The 24876-nt window shown below is 38.8% G+C and overlaps 1 protein-coding gene across 1 annotated transcript in view; it reads right to left on the reverse strand.

Annotated features, from left to right (window-relative positions):
• Nucleotides 1–4315: 4315 nt before the first annotated feature.
• The window catches only part of LOC111857615 (BTB/POZ domain-containing protein KCTD8), a 53796-nt gene continuing 33235 nt past the window's right edge, over nucleotides 4316–24876 (reverse strand). The window contains exon 2 of the mRNA XM_023838678.2: nucleotides 4316–4955. Coding sequence (XP_023694446.1) covers nucleotides 4465–4955 — 491 coding nt within the window. The 3' untranslated portion in view covers nucleotides 4316–4464. The remainder of the gene's footprint in view (nucleotides 4956–24876) is intronic.

A 24876-nucleotide genomic window follows, 5' to 3' on the forward strand; every position in this document is an offset into this window, starting at 1 on the left:
AATGGTTTATCTTTTCCTTTTAAATATTTTCTTTGGACTGAAACGGGCATCTGAACTGAGTGACTGCATCCTCCCTGTGGGGCATCTGCATTCAAACATTATTTTGCAGAATACCCGATGGATTATGACGCTGTTACCAGCCAGCTTAACATCTTATTTATATACAGAGAGCGATGTGATTGTATTTGCACTATGGGGATTCTCACGGTTCCTTTAATGCTCTAAATTTCCCCAGCTACAGTCCTTGTCAGGAGAAGAACTGACACCATTTATCAAGCCCTTTTGAGATAAACATGTGAACGTGGAGTCGTCTGACAAAAAAAGATGCTTGTGAAAGAAACCCAACTTCTGATGTGAACTTGCGTTTTAAGTACGTAAATATCAGGGCTGCAGAACTGAAGCCACCTATTTGCATTGCACTAGATGCCATTTCTCAATCAGTTCGAGTTGAACACAAGTCCGGTCAAGAGTCCACATATGAACACAATCAGGTGAATTTTTTTCTCAATCTTGACTTGTCAGCAATTTTCCGGTTTGCAAAACATCCAGCAAAAAGGAGCAAACTGTAAATGTCGCAAAGCATCGATAACTGAGGTGGCAGGCAGGACTAATACTCTGTCGACATTTGGAAAAGAAATATCATATATCATAGGTTCGTGGTCAAGCCAAGTGTCCAGGAAAAATATGTTTTACTGAGTCATTTAGAGATAGCTATCCAGCTAGCTAGCCAATGTCTTAAAATAATAATTATTATTATACTTTATTAATCCCTGTGTCTGAAATTCTCATTCTTACGCATCAGAAACCTTGGTCTCCTGAGTGACAGAGTCAGTCGGTGTTCAGCTTCCATGGAATAGTTATGTTTAAAGGCTTTAAGGGAAACTGGAGACAATTGATGAACAGCGTCGGTTTATGCTTGGATGGTATCTACTGTTAACACATTTTAATGCAAAGAAAATAGCACCTTTAAATGTGACAGGGATTGACTGTGTATGTGTGAAATTCACGTCTTTGATTTGATGTTTTTTTTAGTGCGCTAAAAGCTCAACAGTTGAACGTGTTCAACAATGGCTCTCAGCTGTTCCCTGAGGGGTGTGATGGATGGGAGCAGAATCAAACCAGCAATTTTCCAGATACTGGAGTTTTAACTTGTTTAGTAACACACCACATCTGACTAAACACATAAAATTTTAGGTAGCTACATATTGCTATCTATGTACTTAAATTATTGGGGTATGGTTCCAAATTAATGATGTTATGCGTTGATGGTAGCTACTAGCTAGGCAGTTATGAAAATGATGTGACTCCATCATAACGAGACTCATGCAAGCCTGCATACTTGTATTTCTGAAAAGCAATATCTCGTTCTTGTAGTATAGAGAGTCCCAATCATAAGATATACCATGCATAGTCTTACATAGTTGTGTGTGTGCTGTATCTGTTGCAACTGTAGCAGAATGGATGTTTTAGCTTGTTGGTATTGTTTTATGCATAATCTTTGGTTCCGCAATGAATTTTAATTCTGCGTAGCAGGATACAGTCATGTTTCAGTGAAATTAATAATCACAACGTGATGCAGCAGATGTGTGTGCAGAGGTGAACGCATATATTTGTTTGTTTGTTTGTTTATTGTTTATTTCAAACATATTCACATTCACTGTATTTACATAACATATTTAAAGTCTTTTGTGTGTGAAAAGGAGTAGGCTGAAGTATAAACTTATTTGGCCCTACACCCATCCAATTATTCACAGCTCACTTTACACACTTTTTGTCAAATAATATATATATATCTACAAGTGAACTTTTCTGGTCTTGGACTTGAACTTGAGCTCAGATTTGTGCTACCCTACAATAAAAAGCTATGCAGCAGTTTGATGTATTGCCTATGGATATAACGTGACACTTAGCCTTTAAACTGCAAATAATCTGACTTTGAGCAATACGGCATCTTTGAAGTCACAAAATTTGAAACAGAACGACTCTCAGGGATCATAGAGATATTAGTTATGTGTCAAACATGGGCGTCGCCGCCATTAAATCTGACCCCCCCCCCCACACACACACACACACACACATTTAATATAAAATATTAGTTTTATGCCAAAGGTATGCTCACTCACGTCAGTCCGAGTGCACCAAATCAGTGCTCTGAATGCTAAATCATTCATTAATAATGTGTTCAGTTGCATTATAAAATGTCAATAATGACAATAATTGGACATCTAAAAAATAAATTTAGAAGTTGTTTGTTTGTAGACTTAAAACTTGTCTTCTAAGAAAGGTATAAGTTATTTAATGGGACTGACAAAGCAATCATAATGGCTTATATGTTGTACTGTGATAACATTACCAACAAATAATTTTTATTATAGAATAAACTGTGAATAGGAATTCTTAAAAACAATACAGCCTTATCCCAAATATATGATTGATAATGTACAGTACAAATTATCAGGAAACCATGGTTAAGGAAGTAATCTAGTAAAAGTATAGGGTACTAGATCTAAGGTGAAGTCATGCATGACAGCAGACTGAAATAGAACTTACATTCTAGCACTCTGTGAAATAAAACCATGTTTTCCTGTTTTACACAGCTAGATAACTATGTAACAGTATTGTGATGTGACCCTACAGACACTAGACTTATAAAACCCAGAGGACAATTCTAATCTAATCTGGGACAAATATTAGGAAAATAAACTAAACACTCCCTGAAATATGCCCTATGTTGTACAACAACAACAACACATATGACTCACTGATAATTTTATTTTACCATGCACATATATACATATTTGCACATTAACATAGTAAAATGATTTGGGAATACATTTTAAACAAATGTGACGATTAGATGTAAAAAAACATCACAAAAATACAGGTTCCTGACATCTTACGAATTTTAATTCCACCATACAGCCATGAACTTAGTATTCCTTAAGTACGCAGCTAAATAGTTCTCTTGAAACATATGTTTTTTATAACAACTACATTATGTATTTTATGTAATTATGGGAGAATTGTGGCTCACACACCTGCCAGGAATTTCATTACAGAACTAAATAAAATAAACATACACAAATAAAGTGCTCCCCCTGGTGGTGCAGTTCCAGTCGATTATATGTGTTCTTGGTGTTAACTTGATGAGCTTTATAGAAAATCAATTTAGTACAGATGGTATCAAAATAAATCCCGAGCTAAACTGGATGCAGCAATGAGGAAATGAGGGCCCAGCAGAGTGAATGTTCATACTGTGCATGAAGTGTACAGGCTGTGGAAATTCAGATGCAAACTCTGCATAAGTCTATTGTAATAAAGACTGCTAGACACTGTTAGTCTATGGCTATTAAAATAATCCTAAGGTTTACCTCTCAGACCGCACCAGTCCCTTGGGTGGTTTAATATAAACTGACAATTCTGACAAGAAAAACATTGTCAAAACACCTCTAAAATATACTTGTAACATAGCCTTAACACATTCATTCACACATAGATTACATCACAAGTTAACTAATAATTATTTTGTTGGCAGAAATTCTTTAATGGGAGGTAACTGATAACCAGTGTACAGCACAGTCTAGATGCAATCAAAATCAACCTCCTTTTAATGCTCATTCACAAAGCATATACTCCACTAGAGGCTATATAGGAACATATAGTACCTAAATTAAATAATTATTGGCAATTACTGGTTTTTCTCCTGTATTTATTTGTATTGTGTTATTTTTTTATTTGTCTCATTTCATTTGATGTTCATGCAGAAGGAGTGGGGAGGTTTTGCTAAAATTGATTCTAGCAGTCAATGTTTTTTTTTCTTTCTTTTCAATGTTTTCAATAGAGTCCAAAGCCATTTTTGTCTGGGCCCTAATGAGTTTTATTCACTGAGAAATGAAAGATGACTGTGACGGGAGGATTTCGCTTTTTAATGACCGCTGGATCCTCAGCAACGGCCCAGGTTGAATACACTGGTGTTTGAGGGTTGAGCTCGAAGCCAATGAGCCAAATTACCCTGCCCTGTGTAATATTGTTTGGGTAAAGGTAGTAGAACCAAGCCTGGGAAACACCATGGGGTCCACGTAATGCGGTACTCGATAAGCGTTCTTTAATGTCAGTCTTCCAAAAAGTCGCTTGTGGTACAAAACAAGTGCAGACTGACTTTAACCAGGCCGAGTTCAGCAGCGTACTGTTTGTTCTGTATATAGGCAGGAAAAATGACTGACAACATTTACCAGATAGCAGAGGGCTGCTGCACTCCATGATTACCATTTACACAATCCCCCCCCCCCCCCCCCCCTTCATTTCTGCACCTTGCGAGCTACATCTGACCAGCCCTTAAAGAGGCATTAAAAAAAAAAAAAAAGAAACAGTACATATTATATTCCGCTGTGGCTGAGAAGAAACCAGAACAGGGAAGATAAATAAAAAGAGGAAATTGAGAACGGCAGTGGCTGGAAAGGTACCCTAGAGGTCATACTTTTGGAGCAGTTCAGACTGCCACTGGCGTTTGCGCTCGGGAAATTCGCAGGGAATTTTGATCTTGCGGAAGTCCTGGATGCACTGCTTCATCTCCTCCTCGACGCTCAGCTTCTCGGTCAGCTTCCTTCGGTTGAGGCCTCCCTCTCGGGGGCTATTGTTGCCCACCAGTGACTGGAAGAGCTCACTGTTGCGCCTCTTGTCTGGCAGCTGCATCCACTGTACGGACCCTTTCTTAGAGGGTCGGCCCAGGGTGAGCGTGCTGGGCTGCCGGGAGACAGACTGCAGGGCCCCGCAAGGGGCAGCGGAGGCCCCACACACCAAGCCATCCTGAGGCGAGGTGGCTTCAGAGTGTGTCTCAGAGCTGGAGGTGGACAGCTCATTTAGGGAGGCGCCGCTCTCGCTCCCTTTGTCTGGATGCTTCTCATGCCTGTGGTCCTCGCAGTCCTGCTTTGGAGACGTTGTCCTGGTGGCTGGTCCTGCCAAAAGAAGTCACAACACTGGATGTGAAAGTCGGTCCTCTTTTTATTACCAGTAGGGGGCACAGTGATCAAAGTACTCAACAGGGAAAAGAAACAAAAATAAATAAATAAATAAGGTGTCAGCTTAAGTAAAAAGATTTGATAAACATCCGTGCAACTGAGCGAGTACATATACAAAAATGCATACATGAAAATACATCCATTATAACTGCTCATCCAATACAACTTGAAGTTGATCCCTGGAAACACAGGACACAAGGTAGGGGACACCCTGGGATGCACTCAAACATGATCTAGAAACAGGAGGAAATCCCCAAGAACCACAGAACTACTGTATGATGTGTAGTTGAGAGTCAGTAACATAAATAATTGAGACAATGCACCTTAGATGTGATCGTCTCCTAAGTAATTTAATCAATGAAGGGTTATCAATAAATGCGAGGTGTTCAATTGGCTCATGCACTCCCTGTTTCCACATTACTTTTCAGTTTCCCATAGTACTAATAGTCCTACCACAAGTATAAAAGAAGGGAAGTATTTCTGCCACTGTGTACCATAACATTCCTGCATGGCTGCCCTGTCACAAGACCAAGGGCAGTTCACTTCCACGTTTGGCTCCTTGGTGGAAAAATGAGTCACTACCTGCCATCTGTTCTTTTCCTCTGCTTCCAGGTTCCTTCCACTTGAAACATTCCTGAAATTACAGTGATAGATTTGCACTCCCAAGCTACATCTCAGTTATCTACACTATAGTCAGATACTGCTGACATCAGTCTACCTTCTGTCTCCCTGGCATTGCTGTAATATCTATTAATCTCTGTTCTCTAAGCAAACTGCAGTTCATTTTGTTTGCAACCTTGCGATGGCTGTCAAATGACTAACTGATTTTACCCCTAAATTTTGGCAAACGATGTAAGCAGTTAATCAAACACAGATCTGGTGAAATGTTTATGCATTTCATTGGATTTTGATGTATGTGTGAGTGCTTAGATGTTCCTTGAACAGTTTTTAAGTTTTAGTTCATACACAATTCGCAGCAAGCACTTTCTGAGCATGATGCTGTGTGCTGTGTATGGTTTCCTGCTTTATGTTTTGTATGTGTTAGTCCATATATCTTCCTGAGCTGTGTAATTACACTTCCGATTAGCCATTTTGTGGGAGAAGCACAGGGAGCTCAGGCTGAGCATGGTTTTGAGCCAAGCAATATAACACAAATCCATCTTATTAATAGCAGCCTGTCCATCTGTCTCTCTGTCTGCTCTTCGCTGAAGGCAGGTTTTCTTCTTGACTCCATTTCTTTGTCTCAGAATTGCAAACTGACCGAGTAAAAACTGTATTTCTTTAGAAACTTAGAATACATTACATTAAAAATGTATATGTTACAAGGCAACATATCATATATAAAAATGCATCCAGCTGATTTTGCATTTTATTGCAGTCACTGAACAATAATGAGCAGCTTTGAATGGGCCGTACTCTCACGTAATGCACATATGTCAGAATATTTCTCAATATCACTTTAGAATCACAGAGCTTTAAATTCCAAGTTGCATGACCCCCCGTCTTTTAACCAAATAAATCTCTCAAATATAAGCAATGGAAGTTCAAACATAAACATTTCATGTGTTTCCTGTAAATCCTCAAGCAGCCCTGGATTACATTTTTATTTGAAATGCTATTTAAAGAACAGCGCCCACTAGCATAGCATATGGAGGATCATGGGGTGCTTGTCAAGCCACATTACATTGTTCTCTTTGCTTTCTCTAAGGATGAGTAAATAAAAAAATGCTTAGGAATTAAGAAAACAAAATATGTGTAGATGTACAGATGCCATTCGGCATCACCTTCATTCCTGTATAAATGACTTCAGGCAAAAACTAATGGTATCACTTTATTTGAGGGGGGGAAAATAATGCACTATTATGTTTTTAATTAACCACAGACTATGTCTTTGTTGCAAGCAAATTACCAATTATGTACTTAGCATCAAGTCATTTAGCTCAGTGTTAACACAGAATTTAGTTAAGCATTTTATAGTGCACATAATTATTATCTACCTATTAGATATTGGTAATTATCATTCTTATGAACCAGTACGTAGGTTAGCTGAGGTAAAAAAACAAGGTGTGGGAACTTAATCTATCTATTAGTCCTGTTAATTAATCTACTTATGTATTTATCCTATGTGCATTCATCATAATGAATTGTAACATCATTTATTTCAAGCAGTTACCATATTTGATACTATATCTATTAATTCTGACAATTGTGAACTACTGAAGGAACAAATGATGAATAACACAAAAAGTGAAATACTGATCTCATGTTTGTTCAGCATAAAAGAATCGTGACACATCTTTTATGAGTATCTGAAGTAGCTGCTATATTTGTTCATGATTTGTACTTGAGTAGTAATTGATTTACTACAAAGTTTACTACTAAGTTACTAAGGAACCATATTGTAAAGTGTTACTATACTAACTACCCAGCTAACAATGTTAGGCTAAAACATGTCATAGAACTATACTTCTTATATAATCCACAATGAGCAGACACACAATGGACAAACTTGTCCGTACACACCCACCCACAGACACAAAAACACAGTCTGTTGCAAAACCTACTTCCTCCAAAACACTCACAAAAGGCAGTAAGAACTTTTCAGTGCCTTTTCAATTGTACATATAATTTTTATAGTTTAAAGATTGCAATCTGTGGTCGTGAATGAGTGGTAGTGAATTGCCCACACTCGATCTGAGCCATACTCCTCGGAGTGGCGGGCCCTGCAGTTGAAATATTGCTGAGACATGTTCTGCCTTATTCAAAACAGTACATGTCTGGTTATTTTTGTAAGGAGGCATGATAAGGCATTGGTTTAGCTTAAGGTCAAACTCAGTAAATGATGCTTATACCATGCTTGAGTAAATGTGAATAATACATTTAAGTGAGAGTGACATAATGTTTGTATGTATATTTTATTCTGCTTCTTCTTCTTCTTCTTCTTCTTCTTATTATTATTATTATTATTATTAGTAGTAGTAGTAGTAACAGTAGTAGTAGCATTATTATTATTATTACTACTACTACTACTACTACTACTACTACTACTAATAATAATAATAATAATAATAATAATAATATCATTGTCATTATTATTATTGGCCATAGATATATATGTGCAGACACTGATATAACTGTTATTCTAAAAATGAATATATAATCATCTTTTCCCAAAACAAACTCAATCACACTTGTGAAACAGAATAACATTTGTTCAGGGATTATCTACCAAATAATAACATGCTCTTGGTGGAACTGAAGAGCTTTCCTAAATAAAAGTGTATGTTTTTGTTTTTTACTGAAGGACACATGTGACGTGAGTTTCACAGCTTACAGGGGAAAATGCTAACCCCTTTCTGGTGTATTTGAATTTCATTTTAAACTTTAAAAACCATGCCAAAGGTTTCTCGTTTATGATTGTTGACGTACTGAACTCAACAAATAAAAACATCTGTTTTACATTTCACAATTGTTAAACAATTTTAAAACCCATTCTTGCTTTTTCAACAACACTTCATAACCACAGTTTATCAGTTTAATCTGTCAGAAGCAAATTATTGGGGCAGAGGTGTTGAAAACAAAATAGACATAAATCACTTATAATTATCAGAGCCGTCATTGGGTGCCAATTAGATGGGGCTGCTATGTTTTATCTTAATTCTGAGTTTTTATTCCTATATCATACAAAACAAACTGTGCATATTATTCTGCACATAGCAGCTCTGACAGCATACAAAATAAATTGACTTTTTCCCTGTATTATGTAAGGTTTCCATTTGTTTTCTTGGCACTTTGCTCATCAGCACTTTTTGGCTGTGACTCTCTTTCCACAATGTGATTAATTATTTGTTCAGGGGCCAAAGCTTTCCTTTCACTGTGTAATGTGGCAGTGAAAGGTGGCAAATTTAGATCCGTAGTCCTTATATAAAGGTGACTGGCATCCTGCACTCTAGAGACATTGAAAGGGATTAAACTTGCAGAGGTGGGTAGACCTGGTCCAGAAAATAGCTATATATACCTGTATATATATATATATATATATATAATTTTAAAGATTTTGTTTCAACCAACCAATCAAACATAAAAAGTCACAGTTCAAATGGTGGGTTGAAACAAAATCTTGGTCTGGATTATTACTTTCCGGACTTGAGCTGTCCATCTGTGGCTATAGATTATAATTGACAAGTACAGGTTTCTTCTGTACTGATAATATTGTGCACAGGCTCTCATCACAACCTCACACATTCACACCCAAAGATACAAACGGTTTTTTCATTCATCAGGAAAACCCCCTGTATCAGGTGCAAATAGCCTTGCATTTGCACCCCTGGCAAAGCTAAAGGGGTGCATTTTGGGTTATCCCTCTGCTGTGAACTGATGTCCACCCATCCATCCATCCATCCATCCATCCATTATCTACTGCTTATCTGAAGTCGGGTCGCGGGGGCAGCAGTATAAGCAGGGACACCCAGACTTCCCTCTCCCCGGGCAATTCGTCCAGCTCCTCTGGGGGAATCCCGAGGCGTTCCCAGGCTAGCCGAGAGACATAGTCCCTCCAGCGTGTCCTGGGTCTTCCCTGGGGCCTCCTCCCAGTGGGACATGCCCGGAACACCTCACCAGGGAGGTGTCCAGGAGGCATCCTAAGCAGATGCCCAAGGCACCTCATCTGGAGCCAGATGAGGTGGATGAACTGATGTCTTCACATAAATTAGGTAAAATTTCAGACTTGCTCACAAGCAAGTCACGTAACTTTTGGAAATGTCCTGCTAGTCTCTAGATCAGAACCAGTTTAAAAATAAAATCAAAGTATTTCCACACTCAGCCTTGTTTTATTGGGGTTGGATTAAGTTTTTCTTGCACTTTATGAGTCTTACAATAGATGGGGTGTAAAAGTCAGGCCAGTTATTTGTGGTTCTCAGTGTAGCTCCCTGTGTTAGAGCATTGCCTGTGGACATGCATTCTTTCAGCAGTATTACACTGGCCAGGCTAGATATGCTGGTATTTTGTTTTTACCAGGCAATGACAAACAAAGGTACAAAATTACCTGCTGGCACATATCTATCCCAGTAAGTTACCCGCTGGCACATTTCTATCCCAGTAAGTTACCCGCTGGCACATATCTATCCCAGTAAGTTACCCGCTGGCACAGTTCTATCCCAGTAAGTTATCCACTGGTACATATCTATCCCAGTAAGTTACCCGCTGGCACATTTCTATCCCAGTAAGTTACCCGCTGGCACATATCTATCCCAGTAAGTTACCCGCTGGCACATATCTATCCCAGTAAGTTACCCGCTGGCACAGTTCTATCCCAGTAAGTTATCCACTGGTACATATCTATCCCAGTAAGTTACCCGCTGGCACATTTCTATCCCAGTAAGTTACCCGCTGGCACATATCTATCCCAGTAAGTTACCCGCTGGCACATATCTATCCCAGTAAGTTACCCGCTGGCACATTTCTATCCCAGTAAGTTACCCGCTGGCACATTTCTATCCCAGTAAGTTACCCGCTGGCACATATCTATCCCAGTAGGTTACCCGCTGGCACATTTCTATCCCAGTAAGTTACCCGCTGGCACATATCTATCCCAGTAAGTTACCCGCTGGCACATTTCTATCCCAGTAAGTTACCCGCTGGCACATATCTATCCCAGTAAGTTACCCGCTGGCACATTTCTATCCCAGTAAGTTACCCGCTGGCACATATCTATCCCAGTAAGTTACCCGCTGGCACATTTCTATCCCAGTAAGTTACCCGCTGGATTCTGAAATTGTTCAACAAAGCGTGCCTTTCTCTGAGGGAAAATTCTTGAAAGAATGTCTGACGGAGAATGGAAACATTCCCTGCCCACAGAGTCAGAACAAAAGTGAGAGCACAGTGTTATCACACAGAACAGTTACCCTGCAGGGAGGGGAATTCACTGACAACTTGGCTTGTGAACTAAACCCAGCACACTACAAACTGACACACCTCAAATATCAACTTTGATGCCCTGACAATTCTTTACAGCTGCATTAAACATATTTATTATTAATCTTACATTTCTAAATTTATTTAACATATATGATCCAACATCATCAGTAACTATTTCCATATTTTAATGCCAAACTAATTCCATATTTAATGTACAGTAGATCGAAATAATCCCTCTTCCCTTAGATACTCCCATCCCCAGTATTCCAGTGACTAACTGTCAAAATACTTTTACTTTAATCATATTTTCAATATGCTGAACCAAAATGCAGAAAATACAAAATCTTGAAGAAAATTAATAAATTAAATCAGATCTGTGGTACATGATTACATGCAAAATGTATACTGTGGATTAACTGGGGACTGTGGTGGTACAGAGGACACTCAGGAAACTGCTGCCTATTCTGGACAATGACCAGTATACTGTACTCTCTGCAGGCTGTGTCTTGGCCAAAGTGACAGCAACGCTGCTCCAAGGAAGGTGTTCCTACCTTTGGCCATTAGACTATGGCAAGATGGGACAGCCAACTGTCCAAATGGACCAAAACCACTTAGGCACAGAACATTCACAGAACATCACTTGTTCACTGTGCAATTCCCACTATGTGGTACTATTTCAGAGCCATTATGTTACATTACAGAATTCCATGCTTTACTTTCCCTGACATTCCTTGAACTGCTACTATTTATTGGTCTTTATTATTCATTCTTACTGCCTATTAATGTTGAAATGTCATGTTGCTATATTTGTGCATTCAACTACTATTTATTCAGTCTATAACTACAACACCCCTCAAGACCATTTCATATACTGTATATGAAATTTCTATCATTTTTTTCAGTCTTTTTGTAAAAGGAATTGTTTTAGTTGATCCTACTTATAAATAATTTGCATTGATTTCTGATCCTTCTGGCATCTACACAACTGGAAGAGAATTCTAGTAAGAAACATAGTAGCATCTATTTTTATTTACTTCCAATACTGACTGTGTGGAAAATAACCCAGTTATAAGGTAAAACAACAGTAATTAAAGGAACAACTCCAGCGTTACAAACAGTTGCCATTCACATGGGTTCCACAACATTAGTTAAAGCTTTTGTTTTCTTTGATGACTACGATTCATTATCCTGTCACCGGGACTGAAATTAGTGTGCCTTAGTTGTACCTTAAAAACACAGGCCATATATAAACACTGGCGTAGAATTTGACTTATTGAACTGTAATGTTAATTTAAAAATGTCATTTTAGGACCACTATTGTTCCTAATTTTCATTAATGATATTGAGACCAATATATACACTTATCTGGTAAAATTTTCAGACAACACCAAGGTGGGTGGTGTAGCAGATACTGATCTAGCAGCAGAGATACTACAACGTGATCTTGATTTAATTAGCGACTGGGCTGATACCTGGCAGATGAAACTTAACATAGATACATGTAAGGTAATCCATGCAGAGAGCAGAAATATAAAGTACAGATACTTTATGGGTTCCACTGAAATAAAGGTAGCTGATTATGAGAAAGACCTTGGTGTGTATGTTGATGCTTCCATGTCTCATTCTCACCAGTGCGGGGAAGCAATAAAAAAGGCCAATAGGATGTTGGGTCACATCTCTAGATGTGTGGAGTTTAGGTTAAGGTGATGCTACGATTATATAATTCCTTGGTAAGACCCCACCTAGAATATTGTGTGCAGGTTTGTTCACCATACCTTAAGAAGGACATTGCTGCCTTAGAAAAGGTGCAACGGAGGGCTATGAGAATAATTCCTGGTCTTAGAGGAATGTCTTACGAGGAAAGGTTAGCTGAGCTGAATCTGTGTAGCCTCGAGCAAAGGAGACTAAGATATATCCAGGTCTATAAGATTCTAATGGGTGTGGATGCTGTTCACTCAAATGGCTATTTCAATATTAGTTTAAATACTAGAACTCGTGGCCATAAGTGAAAATTAGCAGGAGAACATTTTGAAATGAATTTGAGGAAGCACTTCTTTACACAGCGTGTAGATTGGATTATGGAATAGTCTTCCTGCTAGTGTACTGCAAGCTAAAACCCTGGGTTCCTTTAAATCAGAGCTAGATAAGATTTTAACAACTCTGAGCTATTAGTTAAGTTCTCCCCAAACAAGCTTGATGGGCCGAATGGCCTCCTCTTGTTTGTAAAATTCTTGTGTTCTTATGAAACATAATACTACACTCATTATAATTGTATTATTTAACTCAAATGGAAAATACAATTGAATTGTTATTTTGGCCTAGTTCGATTTTTGGAGAAGCTTCACCATGTGAGGAGTCTCACTTTTGACGTTTCTCATGTGTAGTTCCCCAATGGAGGAACAAACTGCCAACTCACATACAGTCAACAGATTTCCTGTGAAGCTTCAATATACGCCCCTAGACCTGTCTGTTCCGGGAACACCTCTACCAGCCAACGCCACTCTATGCTCACTTGCAAGTCTCTTATGTTCTCTGAATGCTCTTAGTGTTGCACTTTGTCTTTTGATTGAATAGTTCCATTAGCTTCTTGCTATGTCTGAAATGCTCTGTATAGCTCTTGCTCTGATACTACTTACACTTGTTTCTGGGCTTTCACATGGAAGGCCACTCTGGCTGCATTTATTCCTTGTTTATTCCTTGACAGTTGATTGCTTGTGATGTATTATTTGCCTCACTTGTACATCGCTTTGGGGAAAAACCTCCACTAAATAAAGTAAATGTAATGTAACAAAGAGGTTTTCGTTTTGGCAAGAGACTGTTATTTGTATGAGGGTTGTGACAGCATATGGTAGTAAAGCATTCCACATAAGACAAACAGCATTCCTATACTGATATTGAGTATTCAGTCTGCTATTATGTAACTATGGTGTCCTGATTGTGGAAATTAAATGTGACTTCACGCTGCTCTTTTTTTCCTATTCTGTCTTTTCCTTGCACTCTCTCACCCATGAACAATCTCTTTTTTTCTCTCACTCTTTCTCTCTTTGTCTCTCTCACACACATACTGTTTCATTCTCTCCCTTTTCTCCAGTAAACAATGCTACTCTCCTGATGCCATTTCCTAGACTGTGTGGGGGGTGGGAGGGAGGGTCATTATGCATGAGTCTCTGTAACATCATGCTGTGGCTCAAGCTCACACGATACCAAGCCAACTGATCGCAGATCAGGGAGGTGAAGTCAGTAAATCACTGGTCCACCCCATCTAAGGGGGTGATTGACTTTTGAACCCTTCAGTATACTGAAAATATATTTGTTGAAAAGGTTGGAATTGTAGGCAACATAATATCACTGTATGAAAAATAAATAATAAATAAGAGCATTTTTCTTGGCTTTCACATAGGGTTTTTGTGTTATACCCTGAATTTCCTACAGGAACTCTGGCTTAATCCCACAATCTAAAAATATGCAGTTAAGGGGATTTGACGTTTCAGATTTGCCTGTAGTGTGTGCCCTGCAATGATATAACTAGCCATGTATTCAGGGTGTCCCCTGACTTGTGCCCAGGGCTTACTGGAGTAGGACCCAGGACCACTGTGACACTGTGACCTTGTATTGGATAAATGGTACGGAAAATTAATGCATGGCTGGATGGATGACCATAACATAATGAATGGAAATTTGAGAAACTCACACAGGATGAACGATCGTTTTGACAGAGGTCAGAAGGGGTTCTGGAAACTATGGAAATCTGAGCACATGGAAACATTCATCATAAACAAATGACTGAAAAGCACCAGGGCTTCTATGAATTGCCATCAATCCCATCAAAAGCATCTTCTGTGACTGAGGTCCTGACATTTCCAGTATAGAAACAAATACACTAATAAAAATAAGACTTAATGTTGTATGACATGACCTCATCATAGAGTAAGTGATATAAGACAGTACCTGAATATTAGAGATTACTAAAGAGTATCTGTGTAGAACCTAGTATGCTGTATATACAGTAGAGGAGCTGTGTGTGTGTATGTGTGTTTGTGTGTGAGCGGGTATACCTTACCTTATGGGGACACAATATTCCCACAACGTGATGAAAACTCAATTTAATAAAAATCTGTGACTCCAATGAAAAAACTACAAATGCAAAAACTCTTGTATTTTGCTTGGTTATGGTTATGGTTAGGGCAGGGTAGGGGTTAAGGTTGTCATAGTTAGCGTTAGCATTTTTCCCATAGAAATGAATGAGTGGTCCCCATATAGATATGTTTACCTGTCATGTGTGTGTGTGATTTAGGGCTTGTGTTATATATTACAATATGACATTTGAGGAGCTTGACTATTATAGATTAGCAGCGTGATAGTTGTGGATGTAACACCTGAGTTTCATAAATCACCACAATAACTATAGATCAAAGTAGATAAATTTATATTAGAAGAAACCTGAAAGGTTACATGAGCATTGAGTTCTAATCAGTGTACTGTAGGATTATAAAATCTATATACAGCCTTAAATATTACACAATTATTTTGGGATCAATGAAAGAGATGGAGTGCTGTGACAGATGACCTGGCCCCCACAATACCCCAACCAAAACCCTATAGAGCCGGTTTGGGATGATTAGGATTAAAGAGTAAGAGCAATGTAGCTCAGTTGTGCCCAAAACTTGTGAAAATTCCTTCAGGACTGTTGGAGAAGCGTTCCAGGTGGCTACAAATGTAAGCTGGTTGAAAGAACGCCAAGAGTCTGCAGCGCTGTCATTGAAGCAAAAAGAGGCTATTTTGAAGAGTCTAAAATTTAAGAAAACTCTGAGATTTTGAACACTTCTCTTGATCGTTCCAATATTTCATATGTTTTACTTCATTGCCTTGAGGCCTTTTACTATAAGGTGAACTTCTGCTTCTCGTATCTTTCCCCAATAATAAACTGTACAAGTTTGTGAGTCCTGGTGACATGTAAACATCAAAAAGTCAGGCTGCAGGCCATTGCCTGTATGGCGTAATTACTGAACTTGCGGGTTGCTTTGCAGGAGGAGGGAGGCAAACTACTCCGCGTCGTCTCAGGGCCTCTCAGCACGGCCCATTTGCTGAGGATAAGAAACCTTTTGCAGAAGCAATCCTACGAGGCAAGTTGATGACCACACAGGTACGAAATTGGGTCATTAGACTCGTACATAACACGAGAGAAGGTTTGGGCTACAGATGTTCTCTACTGTATGTCTTTTCCCTGGAGGTACTTTACATTTGTCAGAAGGAAAAGTGTCCACTCCATGCAGGCCATTTACGTCGTGTCATCAATATTTCTCAATATAAGGATCTGCTTTCTATTTTATTTTTCTATAACAAGCATCTAACGTGAATAGTAAAAAGTCTCTGCATCATGGGAGTGGCGTTCCACGACAAGTCAGACCTGATTAACAGTGGGGCCGGGCTTACAAACTGTTAGGTCATCATAAGCAGAGCTGAGTCATTTTATTAAGATCTGTGCCTGAAGTAATATAGCAATAAAGGTATAAATTACTGACTAGCTCCTGTCCAATTAAATACTTATACATTAATACACCAATCAAATGCATCCATTCATTTTCTGAAACTGCCCGGCCCATTCAGGGTCATGGGGGTCTGGAGCCTATGGGCACAAGGCAGGGAACAGCCCAGGACCGGTCACCAACCTATCACAGAGCACAGGCAAACAGCATTCACAATTTGGTAACTCCAACTAGTCTCAGCATGTTTTTGGACTGGGAGGGGGGGGAACCAAGAGGACACCCCATGGGGAGAACATGCAAACTCCACACACATGTAGCCACAGCAGGAACTTGAACCCGGGTCACAGAGGTGAAAGGTGACGGTTTTATCCACTGCACCATCACGCCAGCCTTACTCACATACAACAGAACCCATTCTTCTGTTTTATTTCTACAGAAAATTACCACCCAGCGATGGAATTAATTTGCCAGCTGGCTTTAAAAGTAGACTTTTAATAAGGAGAAGGACATTAAAAGTCACTTTACTCACCACGTATCAGCTGAATAAACCCGCCTCAATTAAGCAGCATGCGATCCAGCACCTGCTACTGCACGAATGAGCGTGTAAAGTCCTCTGAGCAATTTATGTGTTTCTCACAGAAAACTGGGAAGTCTCTTCACCCGATTAAATGTGCCATAATCCGTCAACGCGGAAAACGTAGCACTAAATCGGGGTGTCACTGAGAAAATGGACACTGGCCATACATTTTTCTGAAATAATGTCCCTCTCTGTATTTTTTGTGTGACCTCTAGAAGCAATATGTGTGTTTACTACATATGAACCACAAAATATAACAGCTAATTACTTCTGTCTGTACTCTTTGTTATTGACTCAAATACTATTAAATCAATTTGCATAATCAATCCATTAATCTATCTTTTAACTGTTTATCCTATTTTGGGTCATGGAGAATTTGCATAATACACAATAAAACTGTATAGTTCCCTGAACAAATTAATCTCCACAAATGCTCTATAAAGGTGGAGTTAATGTAAAGCGTTACCAAATAAAGTATAAATTTACTTACAGGCCTTTTTGCAAAGGAGCTTCTTTAAACTGTACCTCATATATCTTTTTGCCTAAGTTTAGATTTACATTCTGGACTTACTAAGTCAAGAATGGACTGTATAAGGCATCTGTACACTAACTGATCATCCTGGAGTTACAAAGATAGGACAAATATTTGTTATTAAATGTCCTCACCAGCCGGTTCCATGGTAAAGATGTGCAAGGTCTACTGTAAACACAGACCACAGTTATGCTGCCTAAGGCTACCAAGCAGCAAGGACTATGAGTCTGTCTGATAAGTGAAACAGCACTTAAGGTCTTATAGGAGAAACAGCCAAGCTGCTGAGAGATTACATTACGCAGAGACTGTCACCATGATGGAATCAGTGTTCCTAAGAGATGTAGGAAAGTGCTTAAGGCAGCAGAGGGTGATTTCTGTTCATTCATCTAACCATGCTTAGTTTGAGTGAAAAGGGAGATGGGGTAACAGCTACAGATAATTAACTCAATTAATAGAGGCATTAATTTTCTACTCCTGTGATATTAGCTCAGGAGCAATTTCAGGATTGTGTTCCCAGGGGGATGCACTCAATTAAAAACACACTCAGACAAAGCCACATTATTTACAGTCCTGTTATAATATACTTCTACATGAACAGTAGTATGTGCTGAACAAGAGGCATTACAGTCTTGTGCCTTATACAATTGGCTGGGAAGCGATGGGGGTGTTTATATATGTATATCTATAGGGTTTTTGGTCCTTTTTTGTTCATTTTGCAACACTTGCACCCTAAGAAAAAATTCCTCATTATGTCTTTCGAGTGGTGAGCTTTTATCAGTTATAAGGGAGTTATGAGGACTGGAGAACTGTGATGTAGGAAAATGATGCTTCACAATTGCAGGTTTTGACCCTAATGCTTGCAGCTGATGAGTTGATGCAGCACGCTGTGAGCTTGAGGTCTATTGCAAGGCTCTGTCAGTGTCACAGGTTGGCTTGCTCAAAGAAAGACACAAATTTATTTGGAAAAATGAAAAAAAATACATGTTGTGGATCTATTACTGAAGTTCAAATTAAAATGCAAAAATGGGACAAAGCCCCCTGAAACATTAAACAAATGAAAAAACAATGCAATAGTGCCTTATCTCGCAAATGCACCTAGCTGGCCCATTTTCTATAACCTTAACCATGTGATGAATCTAGTTAAGGTTTGCTAGGTTTAAATACCGAAGGCAAAGCCTGAAGCCAGACTGTTACTGAATTGATAACTCACTACCATTCACATTGCCATTTTATCAAGCTATGATACGCTAGCAGAAAAGGGTTTAGAGATGTGTACAGTTTGTGATACTTCCAGTGCTGTTGGAAGTAGTTCTCAAAAAAGAACAGTAAAACACAGATTCTAAGGAGTATAGCTCATTATTGCATTAAACTTAAAAATTTGGACCTTTTACAAGAAACAATAATATTAGATCCAACACACTATGCATATTATAGATGAAACTAAGTAAAACTAAATCAATAAAAGAGCTCACAGACTTTATCTCTATCACGCAAATACTCAGACTTTATAGCATGTACAGTAAGAGGTCTCCAGTAACCTGAGGTCTCATACAGCCTTCGAATCAAAACAGTTAATTGAATTTTATTTTCATGTTAGCCTAATAAAATCAGCAAAAACATCATTTCCTTTTGGAATGACATGTGGAATGAATGTGTGGAACAGACATTTGCCTCTTAGGTTGTCAGATTATTCATAAAGGCAACATCTAGCAAGATTTTTTATAATTCAACCAGGGCTGCATTTAATCATCTTCATCATCATTATCCATGACCTTTGCTCTTTGATTCTTTTATGTTATTAGAAAGTAATTTTCTTGTTTAGGTGATGAAATATGTAAAAAAAAAAAAAAAAAAAGTTTAATTCTGAAGTAGTATTTAACTACAGTTTCATTTGTTGTGGTTAGCTATCCAGTTTATATGAAGTAGGTCTGGCTGATTGGAGTATTTTAGTTATCAGTGAAGTGCGAGTGACCCCAAAAATACAATTAGCGCTTATTTTCAACTGATATGTCTTCAGGTTATTTAGTTTTCAAACCTCATAAAAAATTTATTATAATTGATTTTCAGAAAATGTTTATCTTACAAATGCAGATCCATGCCAGCAACAAATGTCCCCAAAACAGAAAACGTCATTATTCATTTTGAGACTTTGATAACACTGATAACATCCTGCTATTAAATCTCAGTTTACCTTGGATACATTTAAGTAATCAATTAGCTGTCACTGTGACTCCCCATTTATCATGCCAGTTTCCTTCAGGAAGTCAGTGTCCTGTGTCGCCTCAAAGCTGATGGACAGGATGCAGTCAAGTGATGGATTCCATTGGCTGAGGCAGTGGCCTGAGATAATCATGTTATCTTGCCTTCTCTGACCTTTTGTTTCTCATTGAAAGTAGAGTCTCCCTTCCTGCTAGTGCTTTGCACCCAGCATCCAGTGTATAAAGTACGCTTTAATCTGGTAGGCCCATGGTGAATGAATTGTTTCTAGACAAGAAAAAAGTTTGCATCGCAAGAAAAAGAATACAGTGCGCTAACCTATGTGTTTATTTTTCAAGATGGCATCCTTAGCAGGAATGAATTCAATGTGTGCTACATGGTAAATCTGCTCTGGTCCTTTGCTGATGAAAAACAACCAAAGAAACAGACAACAGTTACTTCTGCTCCCTGTCAGGTTTCAATATGCCAAAGCATTGATTTACACTTTCTTAGTAAGATGCAGAAATACATTTCAGAGGCAATCTGCAAAGAGCAGAAGATCAAATGTAAACTCAACATGCAAACTGTGTGTCTGCTGCAACAGAGATTGTTGGATTGAGTAGAGTTTTCTGAGTCCTTGTGTGTAACGTGCTACTCGTACATTTAAAGACCCACAGAAAAAGTGTGGTTTTAATGTTTAACAAGTATTTTAATTACACATTCATCACATTCAGTGAAAAGTCATGTAAATCAAAGCATTTCCGTGTCCACAACAATATCTATGAAATATGTAACAAATAAAACTGAAGATCCATCCATCCATTCATCCACCTGGATAGAGTTGTGGGAAATAATATCCAACATACATTAGACATTTTGAGCATTAATGCATTATCCTAAAAAATGTGAAAGATAACAATTTGTAGCAATGCTGTCCTATTTTTAAAAAGTTCTGAAGTTCTGAATGTTTAGCACCTTCCTTTACCAAAACATTGTATATTTCAAAACACACTTCTTAGTTTCTAAGGTAGCTTGCCTAAATGGAAAAACCAACAAACCCCCCAAAAGCTTAAACAAACAAAGTTACCCCCTGCCCCCTCCCCCCCACCATTTTGACTCAAGGTTACACAACAGTGCAGGCTCCTGAAGGCGTGGTTTTTACTCAGTGATTTGGCACTGTGGGGGCACCGTCCTCCTCATCAGGGGGAAGCCGTGGCGAGGGGGAGCTACAGACAAGCCTGATCTTGGCAAGAAAAAAAAAATGGAGAAAAACCTGAGAAAATCACTTCTCTGCGCCTGTCATTGCCAATCACCATCAGTCACGCAGAGGAGGGGCCAACAAGCAACACAAATTCACTGGGGGCTTGCCGTACCCCTGGCCTTCCACAAAAGGTCTGCCAGTCAGTGTCACATATCTGAGATTTTCGATAGTAATTACCAGCAGCACCGGGTTCTGTGGTGATCCTGAAGGGTAAAAAATGTGCATTATGAACCATTGTTGATTTTTATAGATACTGAGCTGGGACCAGGGAATAGGGGATCCAACCGCAAACAAACCAAAAATGAAGGGCACTAAACACACAGGAAGCAGAGGACAAGGCCTTAATGTTCATTCACAAAATCATTTTAAAACCAAACTATAGATACACGGTATAAACATTTGTAGGCGCTTCTCAGAAACATATTGATTCCAAATAGTCAGAGACCCAGCCAAGAGGACAAGGAGTCAGAAAAAAACATTCAGGCAAATCAGGATGCTAAACATTTGTTTGCCAAGTCTTCCCACAGATTTAGCAAACCACCAACATGCTAACTGGTTATAGCCTAAAGGGCCTGCTGAAAAGGTGTGTTCCACGGGGGGTTTTGCATAGTATTGTTACTAATGTTTAATGTTATTTAGTATTTATAGAAATCCCACTCCTGAGTCGCTTAACCATGTATATACACTAAGGCAGTCAAAGGCAGTCAAAGGAAATTTGTTTACACTGCCTTCCACAATTATTGGCACCCCTTGTAAAGATTTATAAAAAGGGTTAGAAAAAATGTGTAGTGAATTAGCTTCATCTCACACTGAAAAAAATGAGAAAAATCCAACCTTCCATTGAAATATATTTTTCATAGAAAAGCAAATGCTTCATCAAGACATTATTACATGTAACATTATTGGCACCACTGGAAATTATAGTGAACACAACATAACTGAAGCATGTTTCCCCTGTAAATTGTACATCTTTGAGTTGATTGGAGTGAATATGAACCTTCAAGCTGTAATCTATGACTTCCAGATTACCTAGGGTAGAAACATGAGGTGACCCAGAGCCCAAATTCCCTTAGACATCCATCCACATGGGAATGATAAGAGAACATACAAACCAAATGAGGGAGGGGTTTGTTGAGTGTTGACCTTCATAAGTAAGGGAATGGGTATTAAAAATAGCTACTCACCTGAAAATGCCCATTTCTGCTGTTGGGGCAATAATTAAACAACTGGAATCATCTTGCACTGTTGTTAATGCAAAACAGATGAGTTTTGGTGAGTCTAAATAATGATGTTTAAAGCAACTAAGAAAAAAAGAAAAATGAAAAGTCTAAAGCATAAAAGCATAGATGACTGAAAGGCCCAGTGGACAACTGACAAATAATTAGTTATAAGGTTTCCTTTCAATCTGCATTTCTGATGACGGGGGCTCTGGGGTGAGACTGATTCCTATAGTCTTCTCATTATACTATGCAAGTGTTACGCAAAACTGAAACTTTAATTAATTGATATATGCAGTGCTGATTGCATATTTGGGGACAATCCTACAGTAGTTTATAGAATGTCTTATATACTGTCAGCCTGGATTGAAAGATTGAAATAAAGGTTTCTTTGCTGTAGGAAAAATTATGTTAGTAATAAAAGTGACAAAGGGGGAGAGGATATTTCCTGTGAGCTACGGGATCCATCACTAAACTCACTGCACCCATCCTTTTAACACCCACCCCTTTTTTTATCTGGCCAAATTTATGGCTGGATAAAACCTGACTAGATAACATGTGCTATTTTGTCTTCCTTTTTTTTCTCAAAACAATATTGTTTTTTAGAGTTACCACAATCCCTAGAAATCTATTATGTGATTTAAAAGATACAAGCACATATGTAGATATGTATAAATGTTTGTACATATTGCAAATCCTACAGTTTATAGAATGTGTTATATACTGTCAGCCTGGATTGAAAGATTGAAATAAAGGTATAAAGGCACGTATATGATATAAATATGAGAAGGACTGCTTGGCTGTGAGTCCTGTATTGTGTGTGTGTGTTTGCATGTTCCCCTCTTACATGGGTTTTTACTTTCCTTCCACAATACAAAGACATGCAGCAAACAGGTATCTCTGAATTACCTCTGTGCATGCTCAGTGCAATGGGCTGGCATTTTCTGCACTCGTGTAATACACTGCTGCCATGCTGCAATTACATATTGTACACTGTTAACGTACTGCAGTGTACGTCAATGCCAATCTTTGCGTTGTGTACTTCTATATAATACCTCTATTAGCTGTTTTGCACTGGAAATGTTACCCTGCATTTTCATTTAAACTGTTCTTTTTTAGTTCCATTCCCGGCCTATGTGGCGGTCAAGGGCAGTACCACCGGCAACACCCCCCATTCAAGACAAAATTAAACTGGCTGGCAAGATGGCACCCCTTACAATGTAGTGCCCAAGGTGGCCGCTGGTGTCGCCTTTAGCATTGACCAGCCCTAACTGAAGGGTCGCTTTTTATTGTCTGGCACATCTCCAAAACTGTAGCTTTATTCAATCAGTGCTTTTTTTGGGAAATAAAAAGCGCCAGGATGCTAAAGATTAAGCTGTTCGGAAACTTGGCATAATATGTGCATTTAGCTGAGACCTCTGTACTATTAAAAGGGCCCTAATTGACTTATTTATTTTAAAAGTATTACACGAAAAATTGAAAAGATCAACTAAAAAGGTTTCTGTACACTGTGCCAGCACATACAGCAACAAAATACCACTGATTTTGGTTCAAAACATTAAATCAGTATCTTAAAAATTCAGAAAGGTTCTGCAGAGGAAACTTCAATTAGTAGTTCAGAAAGGAAAAGGTAATGGATTATCACTGCAGCGAAATGTAAAACTTTCTGAATTTAAAAATTTTTAAACATGAAAAGGTTTGCTCTGGGTGCAGTGTGTAGAACAGCGCGATCATCCAATCAGTCGAATTGCCGTGAAAGGGCACCCAAACACACTTCAGAGTGCAGCCCTGTGAAATGGCAGCTAATTTGCTTCACAGTGGAAGAGGGTGAAAGGTTTTAAATGGAGCTTCTAAGTACTGCTTAGAAACCTGAAAAGGGGGAGCAGAATCTTCTTGGGGGCCCTGGAGGTGACCCAGAGAAAGACTAGCTAAATAAGGGCTGAATGTTTCAGATTGACTGGAGATGGTGCCGCGCTGCATGCATGTGACCTGCCGCCACAGCAGGCATATTTCCAGGGGGCTTTTTATGGACCTTAATGCTCCACACCACGAGCTCCACCATTTGGAGAAGTTTGACTGACATTCCTAACTCCGAGTGAGTTGGAACAGAGTTAGCATTGTATGGAGTGAGCATGCAGGAGTCGGCACACTAAGTCCCTCTCTCCCGTCGTCTCCCAGCTGCTGAAACGTGTGCTTATCAGGCCAGCCACACTTAGAGGTGGACAAGTGCCAAGAGACATTTAAAACCCCTCTGTGGCCTAGTTTATAACAGGGAATCCATATCACCGAAGGGTGGGGACTATTTTGGTATGGCATTTGTGACCCAAAAAGCTGACTATTTTATTTCTTGTATATAGATGTTCATTACAAGGTTTCATCCAATATCCCAAGCCTTGCATCATTACTAAACCTGGCATATTCCCATTCATGCCTAGCAAAGGGTACATCACATAATCAAATCTGCAACTCCTGAGTATTACCTGCCACACAAGAGACTCTTGACATAAATATCTGAAATTCTGCTAATTACCAGTCACTTTGAGAAAAAAAAATCAGTAGGTTCAGTTGTTAATTCCTTTGTTAGGTATTTCATCATAACAATAATCCCAGGTAGCTAATCATTGCAGACTGTTTTGCAATGTGCTTGCAGAATAAAGGACTCATATATTACAC

Source organism: Paramormyrops kingsleyae, chromosome 25 (genome assembly GCF_048594095.1).
Source record: "Paramormyrops kingsleyae isolate MSU_618 chromosome 25, PKINGS_0.4, whole genome shotgun sequence".
In the NCBI taxonomy this organism is placed as follows: Eukaryota; Metazoa; Chordata; class Actinopteri; order Osteoglossiformes; family Mormyridae; genus Paramormyrops; species Paramormyrops kingsleyae.